The sequence below is a fragment of the Balearica regulorum genome, chromosome 1 (genome assembly GCF_011004875.1).
Source record: "Balearica regulorum gibbericeps isolate bBalReg1 chromosome 1, bBalReg1.pri, whole genome shotgun sequence".
Taxonomy (NCBI): Eukaryota; Metazoa; Chordata; class Aves; order Gruiformes; family Gruidae; genus Balearica; species Balearica regulorum.
Window position 1 is genome coordinate 24661363 of NC_046184.1, and position 17003 is coordinate 24678365.

At 44.2% G+C, this 17003-nt stretch overlaps 1 protein-coding gene across 2 annotated transcripts in view; it reads right to left on the reverse strand.

The window, feature by feature from the left end:
- The window catches only part of LOC104632389 (ADP-ribosylation factor-like protein 8B), a 30270-nt gene extending 17451 nt beyond the window's left edge, over positions 1-12819 (reverse strand). Inside the window, exons 1-2 of one of the 2 annotated variants that reach the window (XM_075742939.1) lie at positions 12420-12819; positions 6478-6558 (exon numbers count right to left, since the gene is read on the reverse strand). In XM_075742939.1, the coding sequence (XP_075599054.1) occupies positions 6478-6558; positions 12420-12608 (270 nt within the window). In that variant the 5' untranslated portion in view covers positions 12609-12819. The remainder of the gene's footprint in view (positions 1-6477; positions 6559-12419) is intronic. The other variant, XM_075742944.1, reaches the window with a different exon arrangement.
- Between the last annotated feature and the right edge of the window lie 4184 nt (positions 12820-17003).

The window sequence follows — 17003 nt, forward strand, 5'->3', positions numbered from 1 at the left end:
TTCTCAGTCTCACAGTAAGTTTAATTGATTCTGTTTTGCAGTGTCCCCTGAGACCTTTGAAAAAGGTCAGACGCAAGACCTATCTGCTTACCATGAAGATCATTCCTGCCATGTTCGAAGGATTTCACAGGTTTAGCAAAGTAACACCTCATCCAGGAATTTTAGTAATACCTTCAGTTGGATATCATAATATTTCTATGAGAAAGGTAATCTGCTTTGTTGGGATAAAAAGGTTAAAGAAAGTTTCACTCTGAATGCTTGTTGACTAGGCTGCAAATAGCTCATCGAAGAATTATAGCAAGAGGCATCCCCCTCACCATTCTTCACTCATCAACTTAACAAATGATGTCATCCTTGTCACAGTAAAATAATTTTGGAAACTTTATCTAGCAACTAGGCTGTAAGATTTTAACAGCTTACCTAGATACAGGACTACTGAAGTACAAGTACTTCATCCTGATAGACTTTTAAGGAAATAAGCACCTACACATAAGAGCCATATTCCCCTACACCTCTTACTTTCACTGTATGCTGTTGTAGCAGAGAGACCATGAGAACTGGTCAAGATAAATTATTTTCCTGTGCAGACTGGCTTCCAAACCAATTATTGTTTTTGAAACTAAAAAACATATTAATAATGTTAGCATTATCCCCTTATTCTTAACAACTCTATTACAACAACTCTATATAACATGGCTTTTGAGATTAAAGTGTAAAACAAGGCACAGTTCCACAGAAACTCACACACCTCCTCCTGACATGAACTCCATCTTGCAGTATTATTTGTGCAGACAACTCCAGTACAAACTTATTAGTCATTTCCTTCACCTACTTGAACTATCCTGGCTCAAAAAATACTTTATTTTGAAGACTCTGTCTACTTATAAATGACTTTTGTTTGTCTAGTTGAATGAACCATCAACAGCTTTCTCATTTTCTTCCACATCTGACAATTCTGTAGCAGCATCAGTACAGCACTCCAACTATCTTCACGCTTTCTCTATATAAATTCTAAATCATGGCCTTATTGTTTCTATGCAAATGACAGAAAACAAGGGAACTGAAAAGAAATTCCTATTCCTGTGGATTATTTACAAACTGTGGTTGAATGTGGTAACTTTTTTATTGACTATAAATAAGATGACTTGTGGCACCTATGGACTTCTTTGATCAGCGGTAAACCAAGGCAGATGTGATGAAAAGTGTATGAAACTGACGTTTAGGAATCATTGAAATAGAATGCTCTCCTGGATGAATTAAGAAGCATTGCTAAAGTTCAAGTGGAAGGTACTGTTTCAGTACAACTGTACTCTTCTGAAAGAGAAGGAAAGGCTCAGGAAGGAGGACAAATAACACCTGCCTCCCTGAAAGAACAATATGAAAAAAATTCCTCTTTGAATAAATGAAAACTTAAACTAGTTTGACTACTTAAACTGAAACAAACAGCTTTTGCTTGTGAGTCTACATTTGCTGCCTCGTATCACAATGCTAATCGCCATTTTGTCACTGGTCCTGTGCTCCTACACATCTGCCATTGATGTGTGAGATGTCAAGAAAGCATGGGATTGCCTTAGGATGCATTTGCACTTGTAAGGCAGCACCTCTGATGTTCTTGTTGTAAATACACTATTTGATTTGCTGTCATAGCTAGAGTACATGTTAATTTGTGTATAATACACAGAATCTTGGAGAAGAAAATCTATATAATTAGCACATCAATCAGACTGTTCTTCTGCTATCAATGCCCACTGACTTCTCCATAAATTCTCTTTCATAATGAATATGAATCATGAATTAATCATAAGGACTAGAAAACTTAACACCATCCAAAGTTCGTAAATCCTAACAATATAGCATTAAACATTTATTTTTTAAAAGTATTGTCACTGATCCATCTGAATCCACAAGCAGTCTATGTGTGCATACTGAACATGTAATTCTGGCAGTCCTCTAGCAACAGGCAGTGTTAGTTGTGCTTAAAAGTTTGCAGCTATCAGTGCAAAGATGAAAGAAAACTTCATTTTCTCACCAAATGGAGAGACTGCTTTCTTTCTGTCCAGATTCTGTGCTTTAAATATGGTGGTGTGCAGCTATCCAAGTCAATCTACCCAGGCTGCCCTCAAAATGCATCATTTTGCCCATGTCTGTATCTTGCTTTCCCACACTGTAGTGGCCCCAGCAATCACGCAGCTGTTTGGGGAGCACACTACTTGGGTAATTTGACTGGGGAGAAACTAGCATGGGGGCGGGTTTGGTTTGGTGGGTTGTTGGGTTTTTTTAGAGGTTGCTTTCATCCTGATCAGTTGGCTGATCTGACTACCGCTTTGCCATATGATCGATCACTGGTGCTGATGGAAAAGGGGTGCAAGGGTGCAGGGTCAGACTTAAGGGAGACTGTAAAACCTCAGACCACGATCTACTTAAGCTGACTGTAAAAGCTGACCTTTCATCTCTGCCATCGTCACTAGGCCAGCCTGACTCCCTTTTAGGTTTCCCAGAAGGTAAGTCTAGTTTGTCCCCTGCATGAGGAACATCATACTGAGGTTTAGAAGTGGGTGTATTAAAAGGTTATTTTGAGACTTCTTTTTTAACATGGGGCTGGTTTTATTTCCCTTTACAAGATTCTACTTGGAAAGCAGAATTTGGACCCCAAAGGAAAAAGTATTTAGAAGTTCTGATTTTTATTAAAAAGGTGCTCTTTTGCGAGAAGATAAACAGGAATGTACCAAGCTACTGTTAGGCTGAAGTATGTTCTTTCTATAGCAGAGTTCAGCTCTTTCCTCAGCAACATGAGGATGGTTGTTGAGACACATTCAACAGAGAGACGCAAGACTAGAATTTATTTTTTTTTTCTTTTCCTCATTCACTGACAAACTCACTCCTGGACTAGGAGAGGACATTTGTTGCTTCTCTTTGAGGGATAGGAGCTCGTATTTTGAGGAATGAGGGGCTTAGGGTTTGGGCTTTGTGTGTATACACAAACGGATGAGGCACAAAGAAACCAGGCAGTGGGAGAGGGGAACATGTTTGATAAGGAGAGGCTAAGGGGCATAAGGAGAGTTGGAAGGAAACTCCATAGCAAGGAAAGAGAGGAAACAGCTTTCTGCCAGTCAGTATACCTTCTTGTTATGCAGCTTGAATACTGCCCTACTGCAATCAAAGCAGATCTTCCTGTAAATTGAAATATCTCCTTACCAGCCTTACAAGTAGAGTATGCACTACTGCAACCAGAGCTGACCACAGAGAAATGAACCAGCAGAGATAAAGGAGAGCTTGGGTGATCTTGTATATATCAAGAAGGATGAAGACCAGAAGTAAAACCTCATCATCAATGAAATTCTGTGTTTTTTCACTGGTTTCAAACTTACAATTCATAAGAACTAACAGAAAGCGTCATAAAATAACAGCCTCCCTGTACAAGAAAAAGCTGCGTAACTGTTACTCAGCAGAATGTGCACCTTGTGTACTACTTCTGTCTCCTGAAAGACCAGCTCAGTTACCTTTTACTCCTTCTGATTCCTGGGTCTCCAAATGTGTTGGTTTTGCATGGCAAGGTTTTGGTAGTGGGGGGGCTACAGGGGTGGCTTCTGTGAGAAGCTGCTAGAAGCTTCCCCTGTGTCTGACAGAGCCAATGCCAGCCGGCTCCAAGACGGACCCGCCGCTGGCCAAGGCCAAGCCCATCAGCACCTCTGGGATAACATATTTAAGAAAGAGAAAAACAGTTAGAGAGCGCTTTTGCAGCCAGAGAGAGGAGTGAGAAGACGTAAGAACATCTGTAGACACCAAGGTCAGTGCAGAAGGAGGGGCAGGAGGTCCTCCAGGCACCAGAGCAGAGATTCCCCTGCAGCCCGTGGTGAAGACCATGGTGAAGCAGGCTGTCCCCCTGCAGCCCATGGAGGGAGGATGAGGGGGTGTAGCGATTCCACCTGCAGCCCGTGGAGGACCCCACGCCAGAGCAGGTGGAGACACCTGAAGGAGGCTGTGACCCCGTGGGAAGCCCAGGCTGGAGCAAGCTCCTGGCAGGACCTGTGGATCCGTGGAGAGAGGAGCCCATCCCAGAGCAGGTTTGCTGACAGGACTTGTGACCCCGTGGGGGACCCACGCTGGAGCAGTTTGCTCCTGAAGGTCTGCACCCTGTGGAGGAGACTCACGTTGGAGAAGGCCGTGAAGGACTGTCTCCCGTGAGAGGGACCCCACGTTGGAGCGGGGGAACAATGAGTCCTCCCCCTGAGGATGAAGAAGCGGCAGAAACACCGTGTGATGAACTGACCGTAACCCCCACTCCCCGTCCCTCCTGTGCCGCTGGGGGGGGCGGAGGTTGAAGCCGGGAGTGAAGTTGAGCCCGGGAAGATGGGAGGGGTGGGGGGAGGTGTTTTTAAGATTTGGTTTTATTTCTCATTCCTCTACTCTGTTTTGCTTAGTAATAAATAAGATGAATTCCCTCTCTAAGTTCGGTCTGTTTTGCTCGTGATGATAATTAGAGAATGATCTGTCCCTGTCCTTATCTCGACCCGTAAGTTTTTTTTTTTTTTTTCATTGTACCTTTTCTCCCCTGTCTAATGAAAGAGGGGAGTGATAGAGCGGCTCTGGTGGGCACCGGGCCCTCAGCCAGGGTCAACCCACCACACCAAAATAAATTAAGCATATAGGATTGGCTGCAAGAATTAGTGCTGAGAGGCTTTTGATTTTGGTCACCTACATTTTCCTCAGATAAAGTCCAACTGATGCAGGCTTACTCATATTGCCATATAAATTCCTCTGTGTTTTCAGAGAGCTGCCCACTATGTAAAGTAATGCTAGTCCTGACTTTTTACTTCAAAGAAGAGTTTGGACATGTTGTATTGAGTATTGCAGTGCTCATCGTGTGACTTTTTTTTTAAACTCACAAACACACACATATCATCTACACTGAAAAAAAAGTTTAGACTTCTATCAATCATTTACCTTTCAGGAAATGAGTGAATTAAAAACACTTATATGATGCTACTTTGTCTTCTTGCTCACCTGCTCTGTGACAAGAGTGAGGTCAGATTCTCTCCCAAAATAGGCTCCAATCATGTACTTATCATAACGATCATGCGCAAAGTCACAAAGTTGAGGTTACCAAGGCAATAATGATTCTTCTCCACTTTACTTTTACTGCATTTTACATTTTATTCCATTTTCCTTGTAAGTCTTTTACTGTGGAGCTAGTTTTAAGATACTCACCATCATTTACTTTTGGCAATCTGCCAAAATTTCCTGGGAAATTAAAATCAGACCAAATCATGAATAATATTAAGAGTTTTTATTTCAGCCAAACCTGGCATGAATTTCAAGATGGTATACAGGAAGGAGGGTTGAAGTGATGAGAGGAAATAGTTAGGTGACATCAGACTTTCCATTTCAGTAGATTTCAAAAGCCTGGCTTATTACGCACTGTAACATATGAGCAGCTGTAAAGCAACCTATTGATTATTCTGCAGGCTTATAACAGAAGTAGATACACAAGTGAAATGTACCCCTGAAGGCCCTACTGTCATGTGAAAATTTGATAAAGTATAGCAAGATACTAAGACCAGAAACAGGCAGTCACAGGATTTATAACACTATGGTCATTTTAGCATTTTTTAGTTCAGCTTTAAGATTTCCCAACCAACAGAACTCAATTATCCTTTTCACCACCCTTTACCTGCTCACTGTTTAGAGCAAGTGGGTAGACAGTTAACAACTGCTTATATTCACATTGCGGATCATCTCAGAAAATTCTTCCTAGGTTTATGAGTTACATGAAACCAGAGGAAAAATATTAGGACTGAGGGAAAAAGGAAGTAAAATTAAGGAAAAGGAGGGAAAAGTCCAGGTAAAGGCAAAAAACTGTATTCCCTTTACCTACTTTTAGACAGAAGTTATGAATTCGATCTAGACTGATCAACCAGGCTCCCTTCATAATCAGAGAGCACCTTAATGCTACTGGAAGGATTTCTCTCTATTTTGATGCCTATGGCATGAATCACAACCAAATTGGCATCATCTGTATTTCTCTATAGGCCTAAGAGATGGATCCCTGACAACTGACTTACATTAGATGTTCTATTTCTGTATAGCTAATATGCGAGCTAAACCACACTCTCCGCTGAGATGCGTAAGTTAGGAATGAAGTTGCTTCAGATTTCACTTACAGTTGTGAAAAGCAGAGAGAAAAGGTGAGGCACCTCCAGAAGGCAACTCAGGTCCCTTAATATCTACAAATTTTATGACGTCTCTAACCCAAAAAAGTGCAACAAAGCTTCTGCTTGGCATGGATATAATGAAATCAAACTGATTAATATAACAGCAAAATATATGACTATATGCTTTAAAAAAGTTATTTAACTAGAAAAACAGATAAATGATCTTATCATCTTAAAAGAAACTTTCTACGCTTTCACATTGCAAGTTGAAATCACTTTGTCTATTAGTTATTCACTCTGTATTAATTCAAACATGCACACCTACCTTTATGGTAACGTTTCCTTTCGTTATTTTTCTCATGTTGAAGCCTACCGTAGGAATCATATCTTCTGTGAACTGCCCTGACTAGAATACAAAAAAAAAATATTTATTATAAAATAGCTGATACAAAGCAGAGAAGTTTCTCATTTGCAATGTAAAAATTTTATTTTACAACACAGTAAAATATCACATTAATTTTCCGCAAGAGCACTGGCCAGCACTTCAATTAATGCATTGTCACACCACGGAAGACTGTTCATTTCAGCCCCTTTAAATGATCTTTTATTCTCCTCAGTGACAATGATCACCCCAGAAACCACGAGACTTCGGATAATTCTTCATCTGATCCTTCAGCAAACCAGAAAGCAGCACGGTGAAAATACAGAATCATAGAATCATAGAACGTTTTGGGATGGAAGGGACCTTTGAAGGTCATCTAGTCCAATCACCGATACGATAAAGTATGATAAAACTGACTATACCGGGATTTTTTTCCTGTAGTTTCTCACTGCTGTTACCAATGATTTAACTCCAAATATAATAAATAGTGAAGGAGTACTCATGTAGAGAGTACTACATGTGGACTCTTTCCTTCTGAGTAGATGGCAGCAGAGGAGTCCTGCTGTGGAAGCTAAGAGAACACCATTAAGACAGAAGAATACAAGGTACTAACTCAGCACAGCAAAAACCCAACACATAAAATCAAAGTGCTGCCTCCTCTCCCAGTTCAGAGAATTATTTTTACAAGACAGATGCCTGTCATCATGCCAATGTGAACCTTACACACATCTACCCACTACAGAAGACAGCTTTTGAGGAGAAAGGTGAAACTCAGATCGAAGTAGATAACTCATTATTCATTCTCAAAATGTATCAATAAGGTATTGTGTCTCCTAGGCATGGTGCATTAAGATATGCAGATGGTTACTTAAGAGTTATGTCTATACAAAGACCCAGGCACTCTCTGCAACACACACAGTAGTCCCAGTTTTCCAGTCATCCAGAGAGGGAAGCAGGACCTTCTGGACTTGCCATTGCCCTTCCATATCTATCTGCCCATATTCCCTTCACCCACCTCATCATCCCATGTGCCCTGGGGTTTTTTTGGAAGAAAATATGAGTATGTGGACAAGGAGGGAAGCAGGCATGCTCCAACAGGTCCTTCCCATCTGAGAAGTAGATGATCAGAGCTTCAGGGTGCCCTGGAGCAGCTGCATGCCCCACAGAGCACACATTGCCACCAGCTACCCCTAGTGCTATTGCCGGTCTCTGTATGCTTTCTGCAACTTTTCTCTTTGCTGCTTGTGGCAGAGTGAGAATAAACTATGTCTCCAGTTTGTGTTCACAAACTAAGATTAATTATTTTTAATCTGGGACTTTAAAAGCTGTATAACCTTTGACAGTTACTTGATCCCCTCCTAAGATTTTGGGGTTTGGAATTAGACCCTTCAGGCAAGAAACAACTTCCATCAATTACTTGTTCAACCTTAACTATGGGAACCTTCTCACTAAATTCTGCTCTATATATCTTCCCCATCTTTTGTTTCTGAAAGTCTCTTTTTTTTTCCTCCTCTTCCCTCGCTTCTGTGACTTGTCAAGAGCAGCAAGAAAAAAAACAGTGAAGATAAATGCACCTGCAGTTTTATACAGATACATGTACCCAGCAGTGACAGAAGTTTTTAATTGGATGGAGTAAGACAAAACCAATCAGCAACCATCTCCTGTAGCAGGTACTGGCCTAATTTGTTAAAATATATAGTGCATTTATTTGTGAAGGACAGACATATAGACGCATATGAACACATAAAACTTGAGAATGTAGCATAATTACTCAAGCACAACCAGCCAGCCAACTCAGGAGGCTATCGTTTACATAAACTCATACAAAGTCAGGATTCCACTTCTGTCAGCAAATTTTACACCATATGTAATATGCTAAACTGGAAGACAAAAATAAAACTAAGAAAACCCATCATAATTGCTCTGGTATTGGGAATAGAATGCAAAGAATTAGTGTCCCCTTTATTGGTCTTTAGTCTTTTCCTCTAAAAATTTTCCATTCTGGTTGAACAGAAACAGCTACAAAGAAAGTATTGTGTGTACAGTTCTTTATTTTCCCACACAATGAAGAAAAGAAAGTAATATGTTGAATCTTTTGCCCGCATTAGTCCAAAAGCTCTGATTACTGTCTTTTGTTTCAAGTGCTGTAAGCACCATAAAGTAAAAAATCTGTTCCATTTTGCTTGCTAAGGAAGTTTTACATGACAAATTACCTATTTTTGTGAATATTCAAGATGTGCAAACAAGTTTATTGTCATATCTCAGTAAAAAAGAGATTACATCCTGACAGATGAAAATAACTGATGCTAAGAAGTTTGTAATGTCCTCTTTAAATGTTGCTGAATATTGAGCTGACAATGAATACTGTCATTACCCCCTACCATATCAACAACCAGATTCTACTCCATTACACCAGTGCATATCCATAGCAAAAGGCAGTGACATTATTCAAGGTTTCCACTGATAACAGAAGACTAAATATGGCTCAAACTCTTCAGGGAGCAGACTCTCTCAAAGGGTGTTTATTCAGTGTTACTATGATAGGATCTCTGAATACTGTTACAAAGTAGAAAAAACAGTAATTTCCTACCATTTGTTTTCATGATCCATTGTAGTTTGTATTTTAAGTAGCCACTATTTTGTAACAGTTATTTTCAACTTGTCACACTCTAGCCACATAGACACAAATGCACACAGAGTTCCCCATCAATTTACCATCCCAGTATCAGCTGGGTTCAAGACTAAGCTATTACCAACAACCAGGTGATCAGGCCCAGTCAGCATGGGTTTACAAAAGGCAGGTCCTGCTTGACTAACTTGATTTCCTTCAATGACAAGGCAGCCTGCTTACTGGATGATGGAAAGGCTGTGAATGTTGTCTACCTGGACTTTAGTAAAGCCTTTGACATCGTTTCCCACAGCATTCTCCTGGAGAAACTGGCTGCTCGTGGCTTGGATGGGTGCACTCTTCACTGGGGAAAGAACTGGTTGGATGGCCAGGCCCAAAGAGTTGTGGTGAATGGAGTTAAATCCAGTTGGCGGCCGATCACAAGTGGTGTTCCCCAGGGCTCAGGACTGGGGCCAGTTCTGTTTCATGTCTTTATCAATGATCTGGACGAGGGGATCGAGTGCACCCTCAGTCAGCTTGCAGATGACAAGCTGGGCGGGAGTGTCGATCTGCTTGAAGGTAGGAAGGCTTTGCAGAGGGATCTGGACAGGCTGGATCGATGGGCCAAGGCCAACTGTATGAGGTTCAACAAGGCTCAGTGCCACGTCCTGCACTTGGGTAACAACAACCACAGGCAACACTGCAGGCTTGGGGCAGAGCGGCTGGAAAGCTGCCCAGAGGAAAAGGACCTGGGGGTGCTGGTTGACAGCCAGCTGAACATGAGTTGTCAGTGTGCCCAGGTGGCCAAGAAGGCCAACAGCATCCTGGCTTGTATGAGAAACAGTGTGGCCAGCAGGACTAGGGAAGTGATCGACCCCCTGTGCTCGGCTGTACCCTGGTGAGGCTGTACCTTGAGTACTGTGTTCAGTTTTGGGCCCCTCACTACCAGAAAGACATTGAGGTGCTGGAGCATGTCCATAGAAAGGCAACGAAGCTGTTGAAGGGTCTAGAGCACAAGTCTTATGAGAAGCGGCTGAGGGAACTGGGGTTGTTTAGTCTGGAGAAAAGGAGGCTGAGGGGAGACCTTATTGCTCTCTACAGCTACCTGAAAGAAGGTTGTAGCCAGGTGGGTGTTGGTCTCTTCTCCCAAGTAATAAGCTACAGGACAAGAGGCAATGGTCTCAAGTTGTGCTAGGGGAGGTTTAGATTGGATATTAGGAAAAATTTCTTCACCTGACCAGTTGTCCAGCACTGGAATGCGCTGCCCAGGGAAGTGGTTGAGTCACCATCCCTCGCGGTATTTAAAAGATGTGTAGAGGTGGTGCTTAGGGACACGGTTTAGCCATGGACTTGGCAGTGCTAGGTTAACGGTTGGACTTGATGATCTTAAAGGTCTTTTCCAACCTAAATGATTCTACAATTACCCATTGCCTTATCCTAAATCCCAAATTCTCCAACTACTCTTTGTCATTTCTGGACTGAAAGATCCAAAAGCTACAAAACCTGCAATCTGTGATGCTCCCCAAATCAGAAAACATGGATACCTTGTAGAATACTCTTAAGCAATACATTTGCTGGCAAAATCAGACCTGCAGTAACAGCAGTGCTCTGGTATTCAAGATTATTATCGTGAGAGAGACAAACAAATATGATGCCATTTCACTGGTGGTGTAGTATAAGTGTGCAAACAGTTATACACAAAAAGTCTAATACCACACACTACTGTTACTGAGGTCTCTAAACTGCTGTGTTCTTCTTTGCTCCATTTATGAAATGTATGCAAGAAGCAATATAAATGTCATGCCTTTTTCCCCTTCTCAGCAAAGCCTGCCCTTGGGAAATGAACACTTCCAACAGGCAACAGAGGTGTTGAGGTCCGTGTTACCAAGACTGCCTGAGTGCCTAACAAACTAACTAAAAAAACAGTTCCACAAACATTTTCTGTTTATTGATTGCTAAGGTCCCCCAGCACATACTTTCATTGCTCTCTGTACTTTCCCTCTACCCCATTCCTTTTTCTCCTCTCTCCCTACTTCTTAATTCACACTATTCTCCTATTTTTCCTTGATTCATAATCGTATATGAAAGCAAAGAACAAGTATCATATATTCATGTTCATGTCCACTCCCTGGAAGTGTTCAAGGCCAGATTGGATGGCCTGGTCTAGTGGAGGGTGTCCCTGCCCATGGAAAGGGGCTTGGAACTAGATGATCTTTGAGGTGCCTTCCAAACCATTCTATGATTTTACGATTCATCATTGTGTCAATCTCTTTGACTTTAGGCCATACACCTCCCAGTCTGGTTTTGATTCTTGATCCAGTAACTTTTCAGGCTAAGGACTAACGACCTGAAAGCCCGCATCTCATGGCAGGCAAAGCTGCAATACATCTAACAACAGTGACCACCTTGCAGAAAAGGGTATGCATTGAGAAGTTTCATGATTAGCACTAACCATACTTAACATGTATTTGTTTCCATCTTCCAATGGGAAGTAAATTTGCGGGATGGACTCAAATGCAGAAGGGTGGAGAGCATAGCAAAAAAAGGTGAGGAATGTACTTCAGCATGGAGACAAAATGGAAAATGTCCAGGGGCAGGTGTCAGTGTTAGAGAGGAACAAGGCTGCAAGGCCATGGTGACAGTGGGAAGGGAATGCCAAGATCAGGCTTGAATGCTGGGAGAGTTATCAAGGAATTGTGGGAGGCATTAATACTGACGCAACTAATGGGAGGGGAGAATTCAGTGACAGGGGAGTAGTGGCCTTGGAGGATGCACAATAAAGAGTTATTTAGGGATACACTGGCCGTGAAAAGCCAACTCTGAATCACAGGCAAGAGCTCTGGCCCAGGAATCTGCTCTGAGAGGGGGCACGGTTTGCAGTCAGATACAGGAGACATTTTCTCTCTCCCTCTTACGACAATTTCACACCCGTTTGAGCCTGCTGTGAAATTCTCCAGGTTGCAAGAGCTGCCCCAAGCCGCCCGCCGCCCCCCCCCCGCAGCGCATCGCCGCGCCTCGGGACCTCACCTCACAGGAGGCGGCCTCGCCGCAGGCCCTGGAGGCAAAGCCCGCACTTGTTGCCGGGGGAAGCGACACGAAGCGGCCGGCTCTGGGCGGGCGGTCCCCTCCAGCCACGCCAGACCGCCGGGCCGCCGCCCCCCGCCTCACCGCCCGCAGCGACCCCCCCCTCCTCCCGCTGGCCGCCGCCCTGAGCCCCCCCCCGCCGCCGCCCTGCCCCTGCACCTGGCCGGCGGGCGGCCGGGCCGCGGCAGCGTACCGCCAGCACGGTGAGCAGCGTGGTCTTGCCCGAGTACTGCAGCCCCACCAGGGTGAGCTCCATCTCCTCCTTCCAGAACAGCGAGCGCAGCCACTCCAGCAGCCGCGCCACCAGCGCCAGCATCCCGGCCAGCGCCCCTGACCTGCGGCAGGCGCCCAGCCCCAGCGGCACCGCCTCGCTGCTGGGCATGGGAGCGCCGGGCGAGGCGAGGCTAGGCGGCGGCGGGGCTCGGGACGGGGCCGGGGGTCGGCGGCGGCGAGGCTGCGCGGGGAGCCGAGCGCCAGGCAGGGCCCTCACGTGATGGCGCCACCGCCCTTCTCCCGCTGCCACTTGCTGCAGACAGGGAGGGGTTTGGTTGGGCTGGGCTGGGCTGGGCCCGGCCGGGGGCGGGGGAGCGGCGGGGGCGCCCTACGGGGGGCCCGGGCGGGCGAGCGTGAGTCAGGGCCGGGCGCTGGTCTAGGCGGGCGGGGAGGAGACCGTCAGGTGAGGTGACGGAGCCGCGTCCGCAGCGGGGGGCGGGCGGGGCGGCTCCCACACGAAATGGCGGGCGGGGCCGGGCCCCGGCCCGGGGCGGCAGGCGGAGGGGCGTCCCAGGGGTCTTAAGGCCCTGAGGCGGTCGTATGCAGGCACCGCCAGCCCCGGGGTGGCTCCGGGCACCGCGATAGGCAGATGTAGCACCGCGGGGACTGTGTGAGGTGAACAGCTGTTCTTTGGCGGCAGTGTGGCCCGATGGGGCGGCCCGGCATAGGTCTGCCGCCACGGGCTGGCTTTCTAGCTCCCCGCACCCAACAAGAGATGGCCAGGGGCTCCGTGTGCAGTGCTGGCCTAAGAGAGTTGGTGGACTTAGTCTCCTTGACAGGATCGATTTTGTAGGTCCTTCACCTCTAGTGATGGCAGTTCTCACGCCCCTAGGACCTCCACTCTTCCCATTAAACTTTTCTTGAATTTTTCATCTTGTAGGAACAGGCTTTCAGATCCAGGGCTTACCATGGCTTTATTTGGGTTCTTCTCTGCCAGTTTTTGGAGAGTCTCCCTCAGCATGCTGCCTTGTCTCAATGAGATACACTTGTGACAGTGGTTTTGTATAGCAGGCAATGACAGGCCATGCCACTTCACCAGGAGTCTGCTGCCTGCACTAGATAGGTGACATTTAGGGTACAGTCTTGCCACACAGCATTAGAGAAAGGCTCGTTTTCCCCATAAATACAGAGCTAACACTTAACCTGGATCCATCTGCCAGTCTCTGAAATTGACACTGAAATTATACGTGATGCTTTAGAAGGTTACAATGGTGGTGGTATTGGTTGATGAAGGATTTTCATACAGGTATAAACAAGGCACTTCAAAAATTTAGTATGGATCCTTCTACTATTGAAACATAGCAAATTCATTAAAACATTTTGAAATTTGTTTTTCGTGCTCTTTTTAGAGACATAATTCAGCATTTTAGATAATGCAATTTGTGACAAACCTCACTGGTTACGTCAGTCAGACCACAAAAACTGGAAGCTCTTCTGACTTTTCTGTCAAGAGCAATTGGTTCTGAGCTAGCTATAAAGGTGAAAAACTTGATGCTTTTTCATGCCCTGGTTGTATACAGTCAAAATGACTCATAGTTTAATTCTAAGATTTTTTTACAGATATTCATTTATTTACCCTTGTAAATTTAATTGAACATTTCCAGAAGGAAATTGGAAACTGGAGCTGACCCTGCCATCCAATGGTAATGTTAGGGAATTATTTTTCATTGCTTCTCTTAATATAAAATCTGGAGGAAAGCAGACAGATTTAAGTGGCGAGTCCCAAACAAACAAAAAGAGGTTTTTTTTTTTTTTTTCACAGTAGCATAAGGTGCTGCCCTTGATGCATGTAGTCCCTTTGTCCTAATACTATTCCCTAGCATTGGTGTTTTGAGTTAGAGTCAGAATTTTGGATGCCACTCTTAAAACTGAGGTAGTGATGGCATCTTCAGCAGTTTCAGCGCATGGTACAGCTCTCAAAGTTTCTTGAAAATTGGTGGCATGGTGAAAGAGAGGAACCCGATCAGATCCTGCATTGAAGGAGAGTGTAGCAGAACTCTGCTGTTTTACTTGCCTCTTAGTAGCAACCCCGATGGCCATACCATACATACGTACATCCTCGTCTCAGCCAGCAGTCACAAATTTACCAGCCAGTTATCATTTATGGTCAACATAACTGGGGAGAATCACTGGAGACATGAGTGGAAAAGCTGATCTTGAGGAAATGGGTTATTCTGGTTGGATGGGTAAAAGGACCAGGAAATAATTCACAGGCAAAACACTATTATTTTTCTGCTATGTATCTTGTTATTTTTAAAAACTTGTTTCAGCCAAAGTAATTATCAAATTTTGATTCAATAGGTGAAATGTTTCTGGCTGCCTAAAACTGAAAAATATAACAATTTCTCCCACCTCCACATATCACCCAGCTGGTGATGTGTGGAATACAGACAGTCCATTTGTGAGAGTAGTTTCTGGGGATGAAGTAGTTCTAATTACTGCATGGGGCAAAACTCACATAAAATTGAGTAGTCTCTATTTTTGCAAGAATTTTTGCAAGAATTTTTAAATTATGCACTAGTGCTTAAGGCTCATAGTGATGGAAGCTTAAAAAACCAATATATTGCAGATACAGTAACATATTCTAAAAAAATACATTTCAGTCATATCCTCATAAAAGGCCAGCAGAGGATGGGCAGGTAAATTCTAAAACATTAATGAAGCTGTACACTGACTGAAGTCTTTTACAGTGTCTAGGGGCTCAAACTATAATATATGAAAAAGTCTTGGAGGGCTTGTCCGAGTTCACAGATCCATTATATTGTTCGAAAATCTGTTATATCTTTTGCGAAACAATATGATTATGAAAGGCAGTTCTTTATTTTGCAGATAGTTTAGTAATAGAATATTGTTTGTAAAAATATTGCTACCTTGCTACAACTAGCAGCTCAGAGGACATTTGTTCTTGTAGCTAAAAGCCTGAGCTGGGGCACAGGTGGCCACAATTCATTATCCCATGTGACTGTAAACAAGCCATTTAATCTTTCTGGGAAACGTTTAACCACTGATAAAGTAGTTTCACTTTTCTGTCTTGTCAACTGAGATTTTCACACTTCAGGACCATTTAGCAGTGTTATGGGGCCATGCAGCACCTAGCATACTGAGTCTTCCAAATGCTCTGTCTTAGAAGCGATAGTAAAGCAGCTTACTCGATTGCAGAGACTTATTTGTGTTATAAAAGTTTATAACAAGGGATCTTACATTTCAGATGACAGTGGTGGTGATGCTATAAATACATGGTCAGGAAAACTTAGAATGAATCATAGAATCATATAATGGTTTGGGCTGGAAGGGACCTCAAAGATCATCTAGTTCCAACCCCCCGGCTGCGGGCAGGGACACTCTCCACTAGACCACATTGCCCAAAGCCCCATCCAACGTGGCCTTGAACACTTCCAGGGAGGGGGCATCCACAACCTCTCTGGGCAACCTGTTCCAGTGCCTCACCACTCCAACAGTACAGAATTTCTTCCTAACATCTAATCTAAATCGACCCTCCTTCAGCTTAAACCCATTACCCCTTGTTCTGTCACTACACTCCCTGATAAACAGTCCCTCACCATCTTTCCTGTAGGCCCCTTCAGGTACTGGAAGGCCACAATTAGATCTCCCCAGAGCTGCCTTTTCTCCAGGCTGAGCAACCCCAACTCTCTCAGCCTGTCCTCATAGGAGAGGTGCTCCAGCCCTCTGATCAGTTTTGTGGCCCTCCTCTGGACTCTCTCCAACAGCTCCATGTCTCTCCTGTACTGGGGCCCCCAGAGCTGGACGCAGTACTCCAGGTGGGGTCTCACAAGAGCAGAGTAGAGGGGCAGGATCACCTCCCTCGACCTGCATACCCAGGTATTTCCATATTTGGGGAGAAACAAGATGTTTGGGACCCACATCCCTAGTTCGGAGTACTACCAAAGAGATCAGATCACGTTATCTGTAGTTTAAGCATGGATTTTAGTGACAGTTGAAGATCTTAATGAGAAGAAGCCTTCAGCTGAATGAAATCTCCAGAGAGGAGAGCAGGAGAAGAGGTGATGTCTCTGGTATTTTCAGGTTTGTCCTGATATACCAGGTGTTTGGGAAAAAAAAACACCTGTAGAATAAGCTGTACATCTTTTCTGCTAATGACCCACTGCATTAGTGTGAGAGTAGTCTTCTGTTGTAGGCCAGAGTCAAGCAGCTGCTTTGCTAAAGAGAATAGAAAGACTGCATTGAACTTTTCAATGAAAGCGTTGTAATGTACCCACCAATGTCGGTGTGCATCATCCGTGCCCTCTGCTGGCTGGAGAAAAAGGATTTCTGTAAGGATTGTTACACCGGCAGAGTGGGGCAGATAAAGGTTTTTAACTCAGAAGTCTGCTGTTCTGGATACCTAAATTTGGTATATGCAGCACATACTGAAACAATGCATAGGATTTACAGACAGACTGAGTCTATTGTTAGTCCAGCACCCTTAATCACTAGTCCCAGCAGTAAGGTACTTGGTGCTTTGTGCTTTGTTGTGACATTAACA